This window comes from Pelobates fuscus, chromosome 2, assembly GCF_036172605.1.
Source record: "Pelobates fuscus isolate aPelFus1 chromosome 2, aPelFus1.pri, whole genome shotgun sequence".
Classification (NCBI taxonomy): Eukaryota; Metazoa; Chordata; class Amphibia; order Anura; family Pelobatidae; genus Pelobates; species Pelobates fuscus.
Window position 1 is genome coordinate 2,535,290 of NC_086318.1, and position 21,911 is coordinate 2,557,200.

The 21,911-nt window shown below is 45.3% G+C and overlaps 1 protein-coding gene across 1 annotated transcript in view; it reads right to left on the reverse strand.

Moving 5' to 3' along the window:
* Positions 1–298: 298 nt before the first annotated feature.
* Positions 299–21,911, reverse strand: part of LOC134585612 (low density lipoprotein receptor adapter protein 1-B-like) — a 32,876-nt gene continuing 11,263 nt past the window's right edge. Inside the window, exons 5-10 of the mRNA XM_063441057.1 lie at positions 18,162–18,276; positions 17,679–17,751; positions 7,662–7,762; positions 6,060–6,109; positions 5,890–5,921; positions 299–580 (exon numbers count right to left, since the gene is read on the reverse strand). Coding sequence (XP_063297127.1) covers positions 534–580; positions 5,890–5,921; positions 6,060–6,109; positions 7,662–7,762; positions 17,679–17,751; positions 18,162–18,276 — 418 coding nt within the window. The 3' untranslated portion in view covers positions 299–533. The remainder of the gene's footprint in view (positions 581–5,889; positions 5,922–6,059; positions 6,110–7,661; positions 7,763–17,678; positions 17,752–18,161; positions 18,277–21,911) is intronic.

Here is a 21,911-nt window from a genome sequence, read left to right on the forward strand (position 1 = left end):
CCTTTGACACTGCATAATGCACTTACTGCCTTAATGCTGGCAAAGCATCAGGATCAATGTAGTCCACGACATCTGGAATGCAGGAGGTTGCCTACCACTGGTCTAGAATATTAAATGGCGGATGGTACTCCTTAGCCACTGTTTTGGATAGAAAGTTACAAAATAAGCAGGTATAGGGAAGCCAACCGAAACAAGTATGGAAAGAGTTTATCTATCCGGCTTGTGGAACATGAGTCCAGTACCCAGTGGTTCAGCTATAACAGTCCACGTGTAAGATGGGGTGAAGAGTACCAGTACATGATGACAAACAGTCCTTTAATAAAACTCTCAAAGATAGACAACATCAACATATTGAACAAAGAAATCTGTCTCCTTTACAGTAATAAATAAATAAATAAATAAAAAATAGAAAGAATGTGTAGAGATGGGTGGGCAAGCAGCAGATTTGTAAGTGTTCAGGTAACTGTACTGTCGTTCACATGTGAAGGTAACAGGACACTCTCCTTGCACACTACAAGGTCAACCATTTGATGTCACGGAGTCTGGAGAACACTGCTTCTACATGACGGGCTTGATGAATCTAAAAGGAACAATGTTCGTGGACACAAGAGGTGAGTTAGTGAGACCAGAGAGAGAGAAAAAAAACAACAGAACATTAGATGATCGCTAAATTCATTGGAAATTTGAAAACAAATAGTTAGCATAGGACTGGAGTATCCCCTCAAAGAGCATTATATTTTAACCACTCTAAGCATCATAAAGCAGGGTTTTTTTGTTTTGTTATTACAGACTTTTTGTTATTCCATTTTGCCCATAGTGGCTATCAGCTTGAAAAGGTTTGACATTCGGGGTCATCAAGCACAGTGTGATATGCCGAACGCATCCAAACAGTGCGTTCTGTCAGTATATTTATATCGGCAGACATTTTGTGTTAAGATAGAAATTAAAAGTATACTGCCAATCACTCTCAGAACAGAGGACTCCATTTTGTCTAAGACAAACACAAGATTTCTCTGTAACTCTATTCATCCAAGTCTGAGCTAAGGAATGCGTTATGTAAACAAGATAAGTGATAAGGCATGAGGTCTAAAAGCAGAAGGGGGATGGAATACTAACCCAGAGACAAATGTATACATAATTATATATACACACACACTATCCACTTATAACTTAATACTAATTACATATGATTAAAATATGTATGTTAATAATATAGACTATTAATGGATAAATATCAATGAAGAAATATATTATTGAATAATGTTAGTGGAACATAATTAATCTTAAATACAGTTTCACACAAGAAAACCAGACACCAATGACAGATAACACTAAGTAATTAATTTTACTTTCTAAAAACGGAATCTTACAAAGCTCCATTGTAAGAATAAGGGTGAAATTAAGGTTAGGAGGTGTCAATTCTAAAAATACGCTTGAAATTGCAGACACCCAGACTGGGATAAAGCCTTTGAAATTGGCAGGAATTTAGATTTATAGTAGCCATAAAGATAGCTGAAAATTACGTAAAACACATCATCAATTTCAGTTAACCCATTATGCAAAAAGGCAAATGGAGACCATGACAAGAAATTTTGGTGATGTAATTGCGCCATCTACTAACCAATATCTAGATGATAGTCTGTAGGGAAGACACACCCACAGTTCCCTATTGGTCCTATCGACTAGTGACGTGCAGAGTTGGGCCCTTTAAAAAGTAAGGATAAAGGGAAGACAGGGGATTCAGACATTAAAACATTCAAACACTCAACTCTTTGGGACACTCATACGCCCTGAACCACACTTAATCTCTTTGAAACATTTGAACTGCACTCAAGAAACAACACCCCTGGACACCTACTTTTTACTATAATTTTTACAACTAACACCACTTTTATCTGTTGCATACAATTCTCCTCATACTTGCATACAAATTCCTGGGACAAATCTTCACATCTGATAAGAAAATCTACAACCTAACTGGTAATTATGCTGGTTTTATTGAATGAATTTAAATTAATTTTACTAATAGCAGGAATATATATCTGGATAAATATTGGTCAGCTTTCAATCATTAGCAATCTTAGTTAGCTAAGGAATATATGGTTATAACAATTCCATTCCTGCTGGTGGAATGAAGACAATATATTAACGGTAACATTTGCAGCGTGTTGGCATACCAATATTTTTATCCAGATGTATTGACTTGTTCTGAAATAAGAAAGTGAATCTTATTTAAGAAAGTAAAAATTCGGCAAATGTAAAATCTTGTAGAAATATTCTTATTGGATGGTTCTAGGAATGGTAAATGATCTGGTATGAACAGTACTTTAATTGTAAAGTTACAACATAAGATATATTGCCTATGAGGATTGTAGCCAGCAGTAAAAGGGTTACTCAGTGTGGTCTAACTGTTGGCCAGAGTTTTATTGCTTTAGGCTGTGCTCTGCGTTCTGTGGAGCTTTGTCTTCTGTCTGTGAATTTGGTTTATAAACAGTACCCGATCATAAATCTTATAACAACTGGTCGCTTTTAGATGCTGTATTGTGTTTAAACCATTGCCCAATTGTATGCCTATGTTATACCTAAATATTCAGTGATTGTCACGCATGTTACATATTATTGTCACAATAAATTATATTTTATAATGAAATTGTGATTACTGTGTTTAGTAAAATCCTCTAATGAACGTTCTCTAGGATCTAGGAGAATTAAAAATTGTGAGTAATTCTCAGCTTTATATCATCATTTTCGGGGAACCGCGCCAAGATATCAATTTTGATATAATAAAATGTATTAAATTAATTTTTGATAATTTTAATGAAAATATTATTTTAATATTTATCACCCCATAAATATCCTCACAGTTCAAGGTTTCCTATGAGAAGCAAGATTGGTGGAGAACGGAGAGTGCTGCGCATGTTCCCCGTGTCATCACTGCTTCTAAATATACTGGATAGGCAAGTGTTATCACTGATGATTTACTTAAAGGACCACTATAGGCACCCAGACCACTTTAGCTTAAAGGGAATCTCCAGTGCCAGGAAAACGATCCGTTTTCCTGGCACTGGAGGGTCCCTCTCCCTCCCACCACCAATCCCCAGGTACTGAAGGGGTGAAAACCCCTTCTGTCACTTACCTGGGACAGCGGCGATGTCCCTCGCCGCTGTCTCCTCCTCCGCGACGCTCCTCCTCTCCACTGCGTCGGCCGGTGGGCGAGACTGATCCCGCCCACCTGCCGAGGAGACCTAATGCGCATGCGCGGCAATGCCCCGCATGCGCATTAGCGCTCCCCATAGGAAGGCATTGAAAAATAATTTCAATGCTTTCCTATGGGGATTTGAGCGACGCTGGAGGTACTCACACAGCGTGAGGACGTCCAGCGACGCTCTAGCACAGGTTTCATGTGCTATAGAGCAGGAAATGACCTCTAGTGGCTGTCTAGCAGACAGCCACTAGAAGTGGAGTTAACCCTGCACGGTAATTATTGCAGTTTATAAAAAAACTGCAATAATTACACTTGCAGGGTTAAGAGTAGTGGGAGTTGGCACCCAGACCACTCCAATGGGCAGAAGTGGCCTGGGTGCCTGGAGTGTCCCTTTAATGAAGTGGTCTGGGTGCCAGGTCCAGCTAGGTTTAACACTTTTTTCTGTAAACATAGCGCTTACCTATGGGTTAATCCAGCCTCTAGTGGCTGTCTCATTGACAGCCGCTAGAGGGCTTCCGCGCTTCTCACTGCATTAGGTCTCCCCCGACGGCTGACGTGGGCAGGGGAGGAACATGGCCCATCGCCGAGGTACATTGGCGCTCGATTCAGGTATGTCACTGAAGGGGTTTTAACCCCTTCAGCAACATGGGATGGGGGGTGGGAGGCACTGCAGGGTCCTGCAGTGCCAGAACAACTTAAGACTATTTTCATTAATGTGATGCTCTAGCTTTAAGGCTGATAGAACCGAGTATATGCATTTGTCTGTATGTGATGCGAACGAGGGCATTCGTATGGAGGCGGCACGAAAGCCACCAGCATTCATACAGTAGTTTCACGAACAGTGAATTTCAACACTGTTCGTGAAACTAACAAACTACCGAATAGGAGACCACACACAGGAGGTTTTGTGGCTCCCATTAAGTATCGCAACATTGTATATTTCGGTAGTTATTGGAGGTTCATGGTGGCGGCCATTCGGATACCGACCACGCGGCGGTCGGCCATCCTGGATCCTTTGTTAGCCCAGCTGTATTTTGTCGTCGAGTGCCTGGAACTAAAATCGGCTATTCGACAGCACGAATACCGCTGGACTTCCAGGCCGTTCGGGAGTAGCGGTCTTTCGGTATTTTATCCCTGCGTGTTTATTCGTGCCTTTGATGCAAAATGTATGTTTAAGTGTAATTCAGGTGGCGTTCGGCTAACTGTGCTGGGATTTGAGCGGTACTTTCACGAAGTATGCGCTCAGACCCCAGCTATCTGCCGAACGGTCATTCAGTAATTTAGCATGAATAATGTTCAAGTTGTATATTTTTAGGTAAAAAGCAAGATCTGCTGCACGGAGGGATAATCCACTTAACTGGATATTCTAGTGGGAGTATCCCTCTCGTGCAGCAGTGTATGGTGGGAGAAAGGTCCTGGTTGTTTAGTTCCCCATGTAGTCCCCTACTGTACAACCTCTGTAAAGTCAGTATGGAAACCCCTTGCATGGGGAACCACATAAATACTGTGACCTGTGATTAAAAGCTCAGTTGACTCCCAGCCTGTGTGTCGTCTAGTTCTTGGGAAGGAAGGATTTATGCAACGCTACCGGGATTATTGTATGCTGTACTTATTTTGCCAGGATTATTCTATGCTGTTCCTGTCTACCAGTGGAGATATTGTGGATTATACTACCTCTCCGCTACACACTGGAAAATATAAATTGTCTGGCCCTTTTACCATATTTATTTTGTGTTTTAAACTGAGGGTTAGATACAGCCAAGGAGATCTGTTTAGGGCTTGTTCAAACTGCAGTTACAAAAATTCAGGATCATTTCACGACTCCATACTTTGAGTTTAGAAAAATTATTCACCGGAACTTTGCCAGCCTAGACGAAATCTTTAAAATTACTATTAACAGCGTTCCCAATGACGACACAAACTCCAAAAATCATTATCTCCTGGTGCTAGCAGCAACAGGCCCAGTTCAGCAGCCGATTCACTCAGTCAATAGAAATGAACAGATTTACACGGTCATTGCTGGTGGCGTAAAAACAGCGCATTTTATTGAGACATCGTTTCAGGCACGGCTTCGTCTGGATTGGCCAGATTACGCAGTTACCCATGGAAGGAACTGAAAATCTGAAATGGAACAGCTCCAGCCACTTCGAGAAGTAGAGATTTGCACAAGTGAGTACCTACCTGCACCAGGTTCCAAAGACTTCAAAACCAGCTCCAAAATCCTACATTGTGCTTGTACACAGACACCGTGATGACTACCCATAATATCCAGTGACTTCCATGGTTAATCAGCTACAATGCAGCAAAGACCTTTATAGAGAATGTATGACACAACCTTATCCAGAATTATAGTGCTGGTCTCACTGCGTCCCAGAAAGAAGACTGGGCTTATTCGAAAAACCTTCCTTCACATTTATAAGGCAATACAATTACAGGTTATTCTCCATACTAATATTAGATCTATGGCTCCTCTCTGCAGCCGAAGTTACCCCGGAATGGAAGGATCATATTTACGGTGCTAGCTGTAAAGATTACATGGACCAGGAGCAAACTCCAGCACATGAGAGAATACAAGACATAAACATAGCTACCCAAACAGGAGGAAAGAAAAATCGATAAAACAAAACAAGAGTGAAACGAACTAAAATCAAAATAGCTAAAAAGATTAAAATAATATAGATTACCAGTGGAATCAGCACCGTCCACCATAAAGCAGCTTGTAAATAAAAGAGAACACCATGTTAGACAGGAAACCCGTCAGCAGATGATCCAAAACCACTGGAATAATTCTGGTTTCGCAGAGGATTTAATTCAGTTAAGGCAGCTCTATCTGATTGACTCTGCACATATTAACCTGGAAAAGTTTTCATCTAGATCGTCAAACTCATCGTCGTCCTCCTCCTCCTGCAATAAATCAGAATTACTTTTATAATTACTTTTATAAGTCTGCACCATTCTAAAGGTTACATGGGACAAGTCCATCTCTACAACTGGAACTCAAACACAAAACAACCACAAACCACTCCTGAGCCACACATCGATCCTTCCCTGCTCCCAGCCCTCAACCGAACCTCAAACCAATCCTTCCCTGCTCCCAGCCCTCAACCGAACCTCAAACCGATCCTTCCCTGCTCCCAGCCCTCAACCGAACCTCAAACCGATACTGCCCTTCTCCCAGCCCTCAACCGAACCTCAAACCGATACTGCCCTGCTCCCAGCCCTCAACCGAACCTCAAACCGATACTGCCCTGCTCCCAGCCCTCAACCGAACCTCAAACCGATACTGCCCTGCTCCCAGCCCTCAACCGAACCTCAAACCGATACTGCCCTGCTCCCAGGCCTCAACCGAACCTCAAACCGATACTGCCCTGCTCCCAGGCCTCAACCGAACCTCAAACCGATACTGCCCTGCTCCCAGGCCTCAACTGAACCTCAAACCGATACTGCCCTGCTCCCAGGCCTCAACTGAACCTCAAACCGATACTGCCCTGCTCCCAGCCCTCAACCGAACCTCAAACCGATACTGCCCTGCTCCCAGGCCTCAACCGAACCTCAAACCGATACTGCCCTGCTCCCAGGCCTCAACCGAACCTCAAACCGATACTGCCCTGCTCCCAGGCCTCAACTGAACCTCAAACTGATCCTTCCCTGCTCCCAGGCCTCAACCGAATCACACACCCACACAGATCCTTCCCTGCTCCTGGAGCTCAACTGAAACACACACCCACACCGATCCTTCCCTGCTCCTGGAGCTCAACTGAAACACACACCCACACCGATCCTTCCCTGCTCCTAGCCCTCAGCCTCACCGATCCTTCCCTGCTCCTAGCCCTCAGCCTCACCGATCCTTCCCTGCTCCTAGCCCTCAGCCTCACCGATCCTTCCCTGCTCCTAGCCCTCAGCCTCACCGATCCTTCCCTGCTCCTAGCCCTCAGCCTCACCGATCCTTCCCTGCTCCTAGCCCTCAGCCTCACCGATCCTTCCCTGCTCCTAGCCCTCAGCCTCACCGATCCTTCCCTGCTCCTAGCCCTCAGCCTCACCGATCCTTCCCTGCTCCTAGCCCTCAGCCTCACCGATCCTTCCCTGCTCCTAGCCCTCAGCCTCACCGATCCTTCCCTGCTCCTAGCCCTCAACTGAACCTCACACGCCAGTCTCTCTAAACAGGCAGAGTTCCACCAATCGAACCTCTGTGTTACCTCCCAATATCCTTCACTTAACACCAACCTTCCACACTATATATGCCCCACTACCAGCCTTCAATGCAACATTCCACACTAACCGCTCCCATTCCAATTCTTCAAGTCAATCTTCCACACTGAAGCTCCATTGTCCTCCCTAAACCCAACCTTCCACATTTAGTCCCCTTTATTGCCTTGCTAAACACAGCCTCACATTTTGATCTTCCTGTTCTCTAACACCAGCAAATACTTTTTCAATGAGTTTGCTTTCTGCCTACCCCTGGTTGTGGTACATGTCCAGAATGCATGCCCTGCTGTAGAAGATCATCAGTCTCGATAGAGGACGACTGTTTGTCTCCTACACAAACTGCTGTAGATCCTGTAAAGAGAATATATTCAGGTAAGTCCAGCAAAGCAAAGGCTTGCATCAACAACTAATTTTAATTAAATGAGATACAGCACAATGCAAGAGACAGACACAGCACAATGCAAGAGACAGACACAGCACAATGCAAGAGACAGACAAAGCACAATGCAAGAGACAGACACAGCACAATGCAAGAGACAGACAAAGCACAATGCAAGAGACAGACACAGCACAATGCAAGAGACAGACACAGCACAATGCAAGAGACAGACACAGCACAATGCAAGAGACAGACACAGCACAATGCAAGAGACAGACACAGCACAATGCAAGAGACAGACACAGCACAATGCAAGAGACAGACACAGCACAATGCAAGAGACAGACACAGCACAATGCAAGAGACAGACACAGCACAATGCAAGAGACAGACATTTTTTGTTCTTGCTCTATTCACTGCCAGACCAAACTGTGGAATGCGAACACACTGACTAGAGATAAGACATCTCTAACAAAAGAATCAGATAAAAAGATATACTCCTTACCAGTAATTCATTTTACTTATGAAAGAAGTTTATATCAATGGAAGTTTCTACAAGACCCCATTGTAAGACGGAGTTGAACCAAAGTCCAGATACATCAAATAAATACTTTATACCTAAAAATGGTGACTGCTAGTCTGGCGTGAGCTACCAGAATCCATGGACATGTGACCGCCATCGATGACTGATTGGCTATAAAGAGAACGCTTTTCCACGTCATTTTCATCATGGATTTCAATGAACCCCTTAAACAAAGTGGTGATTGGAATTTGTGATAGAAATTTTCATGGAGAATGGACACCATCTTCTGGTCATAATCTATAAAGTTAACCCACTAGGATGAGATCAGCAAACATACACCATCTAATCCCATTGGTCACTTCAAAAAAAGAAGACGTGAAACATAGAGACAAGGAATTCTATAAAAGTTGAGACACTCCGAAAGAAAAAACAACAAGAAGAGACTTCTTTTTACACAGAAGAAGAGACTCTTAAAGGAACACACTCCTGGGAAGAGAAGTGTGTTTGAGTAAGTATTCCCATCTGGAATTCTGGGTTAGCCAGACCAATTTTACATAACTGCTATAACTTTATTCTCCGATTAAAACACTATAAATTGCATTCACCATCCATTGGATTATATCTCCAGAATACCAAAATAATATTCTACTATGCTGGTTTAATGTAACTGAAATAAAATTACTAAAAGCAGAAATATACCTGGATAATGCCGATCGGATTTCAAAACCATAATTAGCTAAAAGGAATCACACACACACACACACACACACACACACACACTATAGACAGACACACACACACACACACTATAGGCAGACACACACACACTATAGACAGACAGACACACACACACACACTATAGGCAGACACACACTATAGGCAGACACACACTATAGGCAGACACACACACACACACACACACGGCAAGCCATAAGACTTGCTTTTCCCACAGAAATCTCACTTTAACAGCGCTCTCACTACTGCAAGGAACCACATTTTTGCCTCATAATTCACAGATTTTACTATTTACATGACGTAAAGTCAGGATTTTATTAACGACACTGTCGCGACTAGTAATGTGGTCCAGCACGCAGAAACTATGTAAACATATACATAAGTAAGAAAAGGAAAATAATAGGATAGAGCGTAAACCGGACCTTAGAATGGCCGGACTAATACGCTAGAGACAGAGAATGGTCAAAGGGAAAGCCGAGGTCAAGGAAGCCAGAAAATACTCAATACCGATAAAACAAGCCAAGTCAGGGAAACCAGAGATCAGAATAACCAGGGAAACGCCAAGGATCAGGATACCAGGAAATCAGAAACACAGAATCAGCACTTTCAGGAAACCAGGAAACTGAAACCACGACATGGCAAAGTAATGGGGAAAGCTAGGGGTTTAAATACCCCTCTCTAGGCTATGATTGGTCAGAGGGCGACCTCTGACCCCAAAACGTGCGTGTGCGTTGACGTCGTGACGTCACGCACACGTTGGTATAATTCTCGGGGGCGGGGCTAGCAATAGACGCGACCACGCGGTCGGCGCCATCTTGGATCTGGGCGCGATGCCCGGAAGAACTACGTGCGCGGTTCCCGGCTCGCCGACGAGCAGGTAAGCTCGTGTAGTCGGAGCGGTCGTGCCGGTCGGGCACGACCGTGAGGCTCGGCGGGCCGGTGACCGCAACAGACACGGAGGCGAGTATTATTCTGCACTCTCTTTATTTCCCTCAGCAGGAAGGAAATTAACACAGGAAACAGTCAGTGACATATATTGTCCATGGCAACCAACAGCCAATCAGAATCAGCTTCCACTCTCCAGGCGGTATTCCCTGAACGATTTCCTCTTTTTTGCGATCCCGAATTTGTACCGCCATCCAAACGAAGCAGGAGGGGAACGATGCCATCAGTGGGTGAACTTCCAATTCAAGCTGTAGGAGAGAGTAGAATATGGCAATATCCAAGTATAAAAAAAACTGGATTTATGCATAAATAACACATTATACGTGACTAGGTAATATCTTATGTAACTAGTATTTAGTCAACATGTATGAGGTGGATACAAACATGAAGGGTTAAACTGAGTCACCTTACCAGTGAGCAAATCTGAACCAAAGAAACTTACCGTTAATAACTTACCCGGGTGAACCACCATCCAGGGAAGGGTGGGAGGGATAATACTCACCTCCGTGTCGTTAATAAAATCATGACTTTACGTCGTGTAAATAGTAAAATCTGTTAATTTTATTAAGACACCGAGGCTCCTACTATGCTGGTTTAAAAGCTGTGATATAACCGTAAACAGCAAAGTGTTTGATCGGTTTGAAGTAAAAATCACAAAAAGTGGATTCTGAAGACCAATCGGCAGCTCGTAAAATATTGTCTAGTCGGCATCCTATCACAGAGGCTTTAAAGGCCATAGCTCCTCCAAGAGAATGTGGAGAGAATACGTAAGTGTCAATGCCATAATCCATTTGAACCATCTGGCCAAGGAAGGAGAGGATACTGGAAGGTGTGGTTTGCGGACAGAGATAAGTAATTGAGGTCTCATAGGATTCCAGAGCGGAGCCGTATGGAGTTCGTATTCCCGTTGGCATGCCACTGGGCACAGAAAAGGCTTCTGCGGAAATGCCAGGTATAGTACGGACTTTGCGGGGTATAGTTGAGGTCAAGCAGTTATTGGGGGCAGTGATACATAACACGGAGCCATTCTTGCTGGATCTTCACCGGCATCCTTGGTGTTTATTTGCTGTGATTTGGTTTGCCTCTGCAATCATAGCCGGCAATAGACATTTTATTTCTTATTGGTAGGTACTTTGGTGGGCTTGGTGTAGAAAGACCCACCATCACAAATCTCTCTTCGATTTTTTTTAAGTCATAAATGGTGACAATTAGTGATGTAACTGATTGCCCTGGGGAATCCTGACATGCGCTAACTCAGTGATCCACAGGGGGCAGCATGGAGCCAGACTCACCAGTCTCTGTCGCTTGGCAATGGTAAGTACCGCAGAAGCAGCAACATCTGTCAGTTCCATGGCATTGTTCGTCACTACGGCACTATGGTTTTGGTCCTTCTTGAGATATCGAAGAGAACGCTCTCCGGTGTAAAGGATCGAGTGTCTGTATCCAGAGCTCGTACATCCGAGACTCTTTTGCAGGAGATGAGGCAGAAAAGCATGACCAATTTTGCTGACAGTTGTTTGAGGGATAATTAAGTATTATCTGGCCATGACATTAGAAAACGGAGGACAATAGAAACATCCCAGAGTAAAGAGTAATGAGCGAGCAGAGAAAATCGTACTCCGCGAAGTAAGCGTCAGACAAAAGGATGTTGTCCGATGGGGGCACCATCGATGCCTTGATGTCCAGCGGAAAGCGCCGAGCGGTAGAGGTTAACCGTGCGGTACGCTTTCCCTGCTTTAAAAAAGGGAGGTCAAAAATTGTAAGATGGCTGTCAAAGGTGCCGATAAGGGATCCAGGTTTTTTCCCCAAGCACCAGCCATTCCATGCAGATTTATAAGCTTTTCTCGTGCCAGGTGCCCATGCATTCTCGAGAAGTCTGAGAGTTGATTGTGGAACACCTTCGATTGACCAAGGTCCCTGAAATCAGCCACGCCATAAGTCGGAGGAGGCCCTGGAGGATTAAAGGGTGAGATTGTCTGTCCGGATCCTGAAGGAGAGAATCGTACGATGTGAGAAGGCAGGGAAAAATCTATCACCATTTCCAATAGATGGGAAACCATGGTTGTGGTGGCCATAGGGGAGTCACAATTACCAACGTGCCCTTTTGGCGATGTAGAAGGCAATGGGGAATCAGTGCAAAAGGAGGGAATGCGTAATTAGTTTCTGTTGCCCAATCTTGAAAGAAGGCCTTCGTTGCTAGAGCCGAAAGGTCTGGTCTACAATTGAAATATGGAGGCAGATGAGCAGTTTGTTCTTGAAATCCAGCTCGTCCCGAATAGGAACCTCGGTTCTGCCTATACGAAAGATCTTGCGCATATTATTCTGAGCTTTATCTAAAGCCGGAAAGGTGTGTACAAATGACCCTAACTCCTTGACAAAAGAGTCACCAAATAATAGCCCTTTAGCCTGGGCACCCGGCTCATTAAACGCTAGATTGACCAGCTTTTGCTCAATTTTGAGCAAAGTAGACGTGCGGCTCTCTGTAGCCAGTGCCGAAAAACGTTTCCCACTAGGCAAATAATCCTTTGGACCCATCCACGGGTGAAATCCCTATCAAGCTCCCGGTCGTCTTCGACCGCCTCAAATATTTTTGCCGCAGGGCCCAAGATGTCCAATTCTGGGGTCCACGGTGGGCGTTTTGCACGTGTCATCTTGGACAGTGGGACGGGGGGGGATTCTGCCCTCAATTTGTTCCTAGGAGCCTTGTCTAAGGGCTTGCGCACTCTGGAGGCGATATTTCGCCACATGGTCAGAAGGACACCATTCCACTGAGCACGGGTGTCTAAATTCCTCTGGGTCAAAAAGGGGAACACCCCGAGGATCTAGAATCCTAGAGTTGTCACCAGACCCCGACAGACTTACCTCGGCCCCTGACATTGTCACTGGGAAAGTGCTGAAGGAGGAGGCGGAATCCTCTCCAATTGCACCGTCGGAGTGAATTATTCGGACAGACCATCCGAAACGTCCTTATCGGACTCTTCTATTTCCTCCTCAGTGTCGCTGAGTTCTGACTCAGGCGAATCCAACTGGGTTCTCGCCCGCTTCCACAATCTAGCCGATTTTGCCCGGCTAGTGGCTCTTTTGCGCAGTGGTTGCGCGCCATCTGAGACAGTAGGGAGACTGTCAGTCAAAGCGGTTTTGGAGGAATGCTTGGTCTTTGCTGTAGACTTACGGCCTTGAGAGACTGGTGTCATACTAGGTGCAGTTGACATCCCCATCTGCTAAGCAGACTGTTGGGCTTTAAGCAGGGCCTGGGTAATATTCTGCGACAGAGATGTCGACACAGCACCCATAGCAGATACCATAGCCTGCGTAATGGACCGGGAGGTGTCGAATAACGCTTGAATGTCCGCAGGAGTGGAGAAATCAGGGGACAGAGTCCCTTCCCCCGGGTTACTGCGGGTAATCTGAGGGGTCGCTTGCGACCCAGAAGCCAAATTTAAAATCTTGTCAGACTGCATCATAAAGCAAGTGAAATAATTATTGATGCCAACCTATTGATGCTAACCTAGCTACAGGGTTGAGTAACCCAGTGAGGGAGAAAAATGCTGTAAGAAAATACAAAGCAACTTACAATTTGAAGGACAAGGCAGAGAGAGAGAGACAGAGCCGTCCATTTGTCAGAAACACTAAACCCCAACAAGGTGAGACAGGAAGGGGCAAGGCTAGCGGGAAAAATGCACAAAATTTTGTCGAACGGCGAAATTCCGCGAACGGGCCGTCCGTGTAAAAGATCCAACACACACTTGGTAAATGAACGAATGGTAAAATACACTAACTGTGCGCACGAACGCACAGTTCAATAAAACCCACGAATGGTGAAAGTACAAGAACGTGGTTCACATGAATAGAGTATACAGAATCTAACGAACGGCAAAACCAACGAACGGCATAAATGCCCTAACACAAAAGCAGAGAATTTTTATTTTTTTTAAATAAAAGCAAAAAAGGGCGCGAAAAACCCAGCGAGACGGGACATAGTAGGACAATGAAGCTCTATCTCCTGGTGCCCCACAAAATGAATTATTGGGGACCGGGAGGGAAAGGATTAAACACAATGTTAAAACAATACAATTAAAAGTAAAAAAGGTAAAACAACAAATGGATACCAATTAATAACCTCAATTATAAGGTGTCAGTCTAAAGAGAATAACTATTAAAATGAGCTTTAAATTAATTAAATGCGAATTAAATTAAAATTAACATAAATTAAAATTTATAGGTACAAATATGTAAGATAACAATCCCACAGTTAAGAACTATGGGATCAGTGTTCTTAACTGGGGGAGCAGCAAAGAAAGAGGAAATCGTTCAGGGAATACCGCCTATTCTGCTGGAGAGTGGAAGCTGATTATGATTGGCTGCCATGGAAGATATACAGGGAGTGCAGAATTATTAGGCAAGTTGTATTTTTGAGGATTAATTTTATTATTGAACAACAACCATGTTCTCAATGAACCCAAAAAACTCATTAATATCAAAGCTGAATATTTTTGGAAGTAGTTTTTAGTTTGTTTTTAGTTTTAGCTATTTTAGGGGGATATCTGTGTGTGCAGGTGACTATTACTGTGCATAATTATTAGGCAACTTAACAAAAAACAAATATATACCCATTTCAATTATTTATTTTTACCAGTGAAACCAATATAACATCTCAACATTCACAAATATACATTTCTGACATTCAAAAACATAACAAAAACAAATCAGTGACCAATATAGCCACCTTTCTTTGCAAGGACACTCAAAAGCCTGCCATCCATGGATTCTGTCAGTGTTTTGATCTGTTCATCAACATTGCGTGCAGAAGCAACCACAGCCTCCCAGACACTGTTCAGAGAGGTGTACTGTTTTCCCTCCTTGTAAATCTCACATTTGATGATGGACCACAGGTTATCAATGGGGTTCAGATCAGGTGAACAAGGAGGCCATGTCATTAGATTTTCTTCTTTTATACCCTTTCTTGCCAGCCACGCTGTGGAGTACTTGGACGCGTGTGATGGAGCATTGTCCTGCATGAAAATCATGTTTTTCTTGAAGGATGCAGACTTCTTCCTGTACCACTGCTTGAAGAAGGTGTCTTCCAGAAACTGGCAGTAGGACTGGGAGTTGAGCTTGACTCCATCCTCAACCCGAAAAGGCCCCACAAGCTCATCTTTGATGATACCAGCCCAAACCAGTACTCCACCTCCACCTTGCTGGCGTCTGAGTCGGACTGGAGCTCTCTGCCCTTTACCAATCCAGCCACGGGCCCATCCATCTGGCCCATCAAGACTCACTCTCATTTCATCAGTCCATAAAACCTTAGAAAAATCAGTCTTGAGATATTTCTTGGCCCAGTATTGACGTTTCAGCTTGTGTGTCTTGTTCAGTGGTGGTCGTCTTTCAGCCTTTCTTACCTTGGCCATGTCTCTGAGTATTGCACACCTTGTGCTTTTGGGCACTCCAGTGATGTTGCAGCTCTGAAATATGGCCAAACTGGTGGCAAGTGGCATCTTGGCAGCTGCACGCTTGACTTTTCTCAGTTCATGGGCAGTTATTTTGCGCCTTGGTTTTTCCACACGCTTCTTGTGACCCTGTTGACTATTTTGAATGAAACGCTTGATTGTTCGATGATCACGCTTCAGAAGCTTTGCAATTTTAAGAGTGCTGCATCCCTCTGCAAGATATCTCACTATTTTAGACTTTTCTGAGCCTGTCAAGTCCTTCTTTTGACCCATTTTGCCAAAGGAAAGGAAGTTGCCTAATAATTATGCACACCTGATATAGGGTGTTGATGTCATTAGACCACACCCCTTCTCATTACAGAGATGCACATCACCTAATATGCTTAATTGGTAGTAGGCTTTCGAGCCTATACAGCTTGGAGTAAGACAACATGCATAAAGAGGATGATGTGGTCAAAATACTCATTTGCCTAATAATTCTGCACTCCCTGTACGTTACTGACTGTTTCCTTGCTGCTGAGGGAAATAAAGAAAGAGTGCAGCATAATACTCGCCTCCGTGTCGCGAATAAAATCACGACTTTATACATTGGGTTCCTTGGAGCCTCAGCTTTGAACTCCAGGGTCTATAAGAGCTAAATAGTGGGTAACTTAGCTGTAAGCCAATCAACGAGAAATCATGCCCAAACATGCATATTTATAGATAATTGTTTTATTATTTATTATCCATAAATATCCTCATAAAACCCAAACAGAGGTGCCAAGTTGCAGGGCTGTCCCAGTTTCATAAAACATAAACATGTAAAAACACCTAAACAACAATACTTTTGGCTGTCGTCCCGGCTATATATCTGCCATTCGCTTGGGATAAAATCGGAAGCTAGTGTGATCGCTAGACACAAACACAATGCATAGACAATGAGTCACGCTGAAAAGTACAAGTATACCAAAGCAAAGGATCAACACAAAAAAAAAACCACAAAGAAAAATGTAAAGTCAGCACACCTAAAGAAATAGGGTTCGCTCACAAACCCTAAACAGTTATGGATACAGAAAGAGAGAATGGGAGAAGGCTAGCTCCAACAAACAATATATATATATATATATATATATATATATATATATATATATATATATATATAAATGTAACAGTGTATATAAAATAAAATACAAAAGTCCACAGTAAAAAGTACAACATCAGATCAAGATAAAATACCACTTGTAGGGGGAACAGCCAAATCTTGACAGAGGTAAACGTCTTATATCGGGCTCGGAATCCATACATACACTGTCACATGTTATATAGATTAGAGATTTATTATTGGCGCTACCTTTCTCCCATTCTCTCAATGAGTCCTGCCTCTTGGTAACATCCACAAATGTTGGGCAAAATAAATATACCTAGAGTAATCTGAACGCACCATTCCTGGTGAAATATTTTATTACTATATAAATCCATAGATAGATAGAAGCAGGGCTTGCCCTGTTCATACACTATATAAATCCATAGATAGAAGCAGGGCTCGCTCTGTTTATACACTATATAAATCCATAGATAGAAGCAAGGCTCGCTCTGTTTATACACTATATAAATCCATAGATAGATAGAAGCAGGGCTCACTCTGTTTATACACTATATAAATCCATAGATAGATAGAAGCAGGGCTCACTCTGTTTATACACTATATAAATCCATAGATGGATAGAAGCAGGGCTCGCTCTGTTTATACACTATATAAATCCATAGATAGATAGAAGCAAGGCTCGCTCTGTTTATACACTATATAAATCCATAGATAGAAGCAAGGCTCGCTCTGTTTATACACTATATAAATCCATAGATAGAAGCAGGGCTCGCTCTGTTTATACACTATATAAATCCATAGATAGATAGAAGCAGGGCTCGCTCTGTTTATACACTATATAAATCCATAGATAGATAGAAGCAGGGCTCACTCTGTTTATACACTATATAAATCCATAGATAGAAGCAACGCTCGCTCTGTTTATACACTATATAAATCCATAGATAGAAGCAACGCTCGCTCTGTTTATACACTATATAAATCCATAGTAGCTGATAGTCTAGTGTACAGGACAGCCATTGACCTGTCTGGGAATTTTAGGCTCCAGGTAGTGGCACGCAGAGTGTCTCTCCGTTACCTGTAATTGACGGAGTGAGCACATCTGACTTGCACAAGCAGTAAAGTAGAGAAGATGTCAGTATGTGAGGTCTTACCGTGATTGCCAGATTCCCATAAATCCAGAGCGACTTTAAACGCCTGCGCCACTGTGAGAGTGACTTCCTGGGCCTGAAAGAAGCAAGGCTCAGTGAGTCAGAAACCTATTACCCCAAACACTGGAATCAGTAACAGTCTAATAATAATAATAATAATAATAATAATAATAATAATAATAATAATAATAATAATAATAATAACAACAACAACAACAACAACAACACAGCCTCGCCCCCCCGCCCACCCCCGACAATATACAGCCTCGTCCTCCTCCCCCGCCCCAACAATGTACAGCCTCACCCCCCGCCCCACCCCAACAATATACAGCCTCGTCCTTCCCCCCACCCCAATATACAGCCTCGTCCTTCCCCCCACCCCAATATACAGCCTCGTCCTTCCCCCCACCCCAATATATAGCCTTGTTCCCAGAAGAACTGAATTTCCCCCCACCGCCATCCCAGTCGCAGATTATTTGTTTGTACCATCTTCTTTTTGGGGGACAGGAAGGCATGACACTCCAAGGTCCCATTGCTCTGGTTCTGGGCTACGTAGGCAAACACTTTATTCTGGACTTTATCCGTCGTACAGTACGAAATCCTAAACAAGGAAACATGGAAGAATAGCTTGACATGAAGACAGACAGACACCAACAAGGTGAGAGACAGACAGACACCAACAAGGTTCCTCAATAAAGTGAGAATGGTCAGTTAATTTCAAGTGTAACAACTGGAATATTCTCCCAGTGCAGTTCCATCCAGGCTAGGTCAGTCCACATTACCATTCAGCTTTAATTTGCCAAAATTCTGTATTTAATAGTGTGACGGATTCCCTATTGCTGAATGACAGGCTGTTCATTCTGTGCTTATTTAATATACTCCATAGTTCGGTATACGACCACCTGAGACCTATTTCGTATACCAAACGGCCAGACCACCCAGGACAGGCGTGTGCTACTCATTGAGCTTTTTCACTTTGGTTCGCACCTCTGACACCGCAATTCTAGCAACGTTCTGAACGGTCGGCTGGGTGGCTGCTGTTCGCATGGCCGCACACGTGGTGGCGGTGGCCATCTTTAGCCGCGAACATGAATGCATGTAACCAAAAATCGGACACTCGACGGCACGAACACCACAAGCTCCCAAACAAGAAAGAAATGCTGACTGCATTCACCAACGGTTACGTTTCAATACTTTTTATTCTATTTGTCACTCTCAAAAGAGACCAACTGCACAGACTGATTTCATTAAACTCTTTTGGGGCAGGAGCCTCATGTGCGGTCGGTCAAACTGAGACTTCCATGGAAATCCTGAACCGATGTGGGTGCCCCAGATCGGGGCTATGACTATATTGGGGTTTCCATGGGTTTTAGGGGTATTTTTAATATATTGTAAAAATTATGTTTTCGGTGCCTGGAGATAATGGAGTTTAGTACAGTGCTTGACTCAGTTATCTCCCAGGTACAGAGGACGGAGGACCTCCTGGACCTAAGAGTCAATGGGATTGTGTATATGTTTGTACTGTGGATTACGCTCAGGTCCAGGGGGAGTGGCCCTTGCATGGGGATTGTCATATATGGCCAGCTGTGGCTCCCAATAAATCAGTTCCTGCTTACCGTCAACATAGAGTCTCATCTCAAGCTCGTAGGGAACCGCTATACCAGCTATAATCACCAGCTCTTACCGACCTTGGAATTTGGAAAGCATCACTCTGAATAGGGGGAAAGAACTTCTCTGGCAGCGAAACCCCTCATCCTCTCGGGGTGGCGCCACAAATAGATATCCTGTACACGGACCCTGCGCCTGGCCACGTAGGCATCTTATCCTGTACACAGACCCTGCGGCTGGCCACGTAGGCATCTTATCCTGTACACAGACCCTGCGGCTGGCCACGTAGGCATCTTATCCTGTACACAGACCCTGCGGCTGGCCACGTAGGCATCTTATCCTGTACACAGACCCTGCGGCTGGCCACGTAGGCATCTTATCCTGTACACAGACCCTGCGGCTGGCCACGAAGGCATCTTATCCTGTACACAGACCCTGCGGCTGGCCACGAAGGCATCTTATCCTGTACACAGACCCTGCGGCTGGCCACGTAGGCATCTTATCCTGTACACAGACCCTGCGGCTGGCCACGTAGGCATCTTATCCTGTACACAGACCCTGCGGCTGGCCACGTAGGCATCTTATCCTGTACACAGACCCTGCGGCTGGCCACGTAGGCATCTTATCCTGTACACAGACCCTGCGGCTGGCCACGTAGGCATCTTATCCTGTACACAGACCCTGCGGCTGGCCACGTAGGCATCTTATCCTGTACACAGACCCTGCGGCTGGCCACGTAGGCATCTTATCCTGTACACAGACCCTGCGGCTGGCCACGTAGGCATCTTATCCTGTACACAGACCCTGCGGCTGGCCACGTAGGCATCTTATCCTGTACACAGACCCTGCGGCTGGCCACGTAGGCATCTTATCCTGTACACAGACCCTGCGGCTGGCCACGTAGGCATCTTATCCTGTACACAGACCCTGCGGCTGGCCACGTAGGCATCTTATCCTGTACACAGACCCTGCGGCTGGCCACGTAGGCATCTTATCCTGTACACAGACCCTGCGGCTGGCCACGTAGGCATCTTATCCTGTACACAGACCCTGCGGCTGGCCACGTAGGCATCTTATCCTGTACACAGACCCTGCGCCTGGCCACGTAGGCATCTTATCCTGTACACAGACCCTGCGGCTGGCCACGTAGGCATCTTATCCTGTACACAGACCCTGCGGCTGGCCACGTAGGCATCTTATCCTGTACACAGACCCTGCGGCTGGCCACGTAGGCATCTTATCCTGTACACAGACCCTGCGGCTGGCCACGTAGGCATCTTATCCTGTACACAGACCCTGCGGCTGGCCACGTAGGCATCTTATCCTGTACACAGACCCTGCGGCTGGCCACGTAGGCATCTTATCCTGTACACAGACCCTGCGGCTGGCCACGTAGGCATCTTATCCTGTACACAGACCCTGCGGCTGGCCACGTAGGCATCTTATCCTGTACACAGACCCTGCGGCTGGCCACGTAGGCATCTTATCCTGTACACAGACCCTGCGGCTGGCCACGTAGGCATCTTATCCTGTACACAGACCCTGCGGCTGGCCACGTAGGCATCTTATCCTGTACACAGACCCTGCGGCTGGCCACGTAGGCATCTTATCCTGTACACAGACCCTGCGCCTGGCCACGTAGGCATCTTATCCTGTACACAGACCCTGCGGCTGGCCACGTAGGCATCTTATCCTGTACACAGACCCTGCGGCTGGCCACGTAGGCATCTTATCCTGTACACAGACCCTGCGGCTGGCCACGTAGGCATCTTATCCTGTACACAGACCCTGCGGCTGGCCACGTAGGCATCTTATCCTGTACACAGACCCTGCGGCTGGCCACGTAGGCATCTTATCCTGTACACAGACCCTGCGGCTGGCCACGTAGGCATCTTATCCTGTACACAGACCCTGCGGCTGGCCACGAAGGCATCTTATCCTGTACACAGACCCTGCGCCTGGCCACGTAGGCATCTTATCCTGTACACAGACCCTGCGGCTGGCCACGTAGGCATCTTATCCTGTACACAGACCCTGCGGCTGGCCACGTAGGCATCTTATCCTGTACACAGACCCTGCGGCTGGCCACGTAGGCATCTTATCCTGTACACAGACCCTGCGCCTGGCCACGTAGGCATCTTATCCTGTACACAGACCCTGCGCCTGGCCACGTAGGCATCTTATCCTGTACACAGACCCTGCGCCTGGCCACGTAGGCATCTTATCCTGTACACAGACCCTGCGGCTGGCCACGTAGGCATCTTATCCTGTACACAGACCCTGCGGCTGGCCACGTAGGCATCTTATCCTGTACACAGACCCTGCGGCTGGCCACGTAGGCATCTTATCCTGTACACAGACCCTGCGCCTGGCCACGTAGGCATCTTATCCTGTACACAGACCCTGCGCCTGGCCACGTAGGCATCTTATCCTGTACACAGACCCTGCGCCTGGCCACGTAGGCATCTTATCCTGTACACAGACCCTGCGGCTGGCCACGTAGGCATCTTATCCTGTACACAGACCCTGCGGCTGGCCACGAAGGCATCTTATCCTGTACACAGACCCTGCGGCTGGCCACGTAGGCATCTTATCCTGTACACAGACCCTGCGGCTGGCCACGTAGGC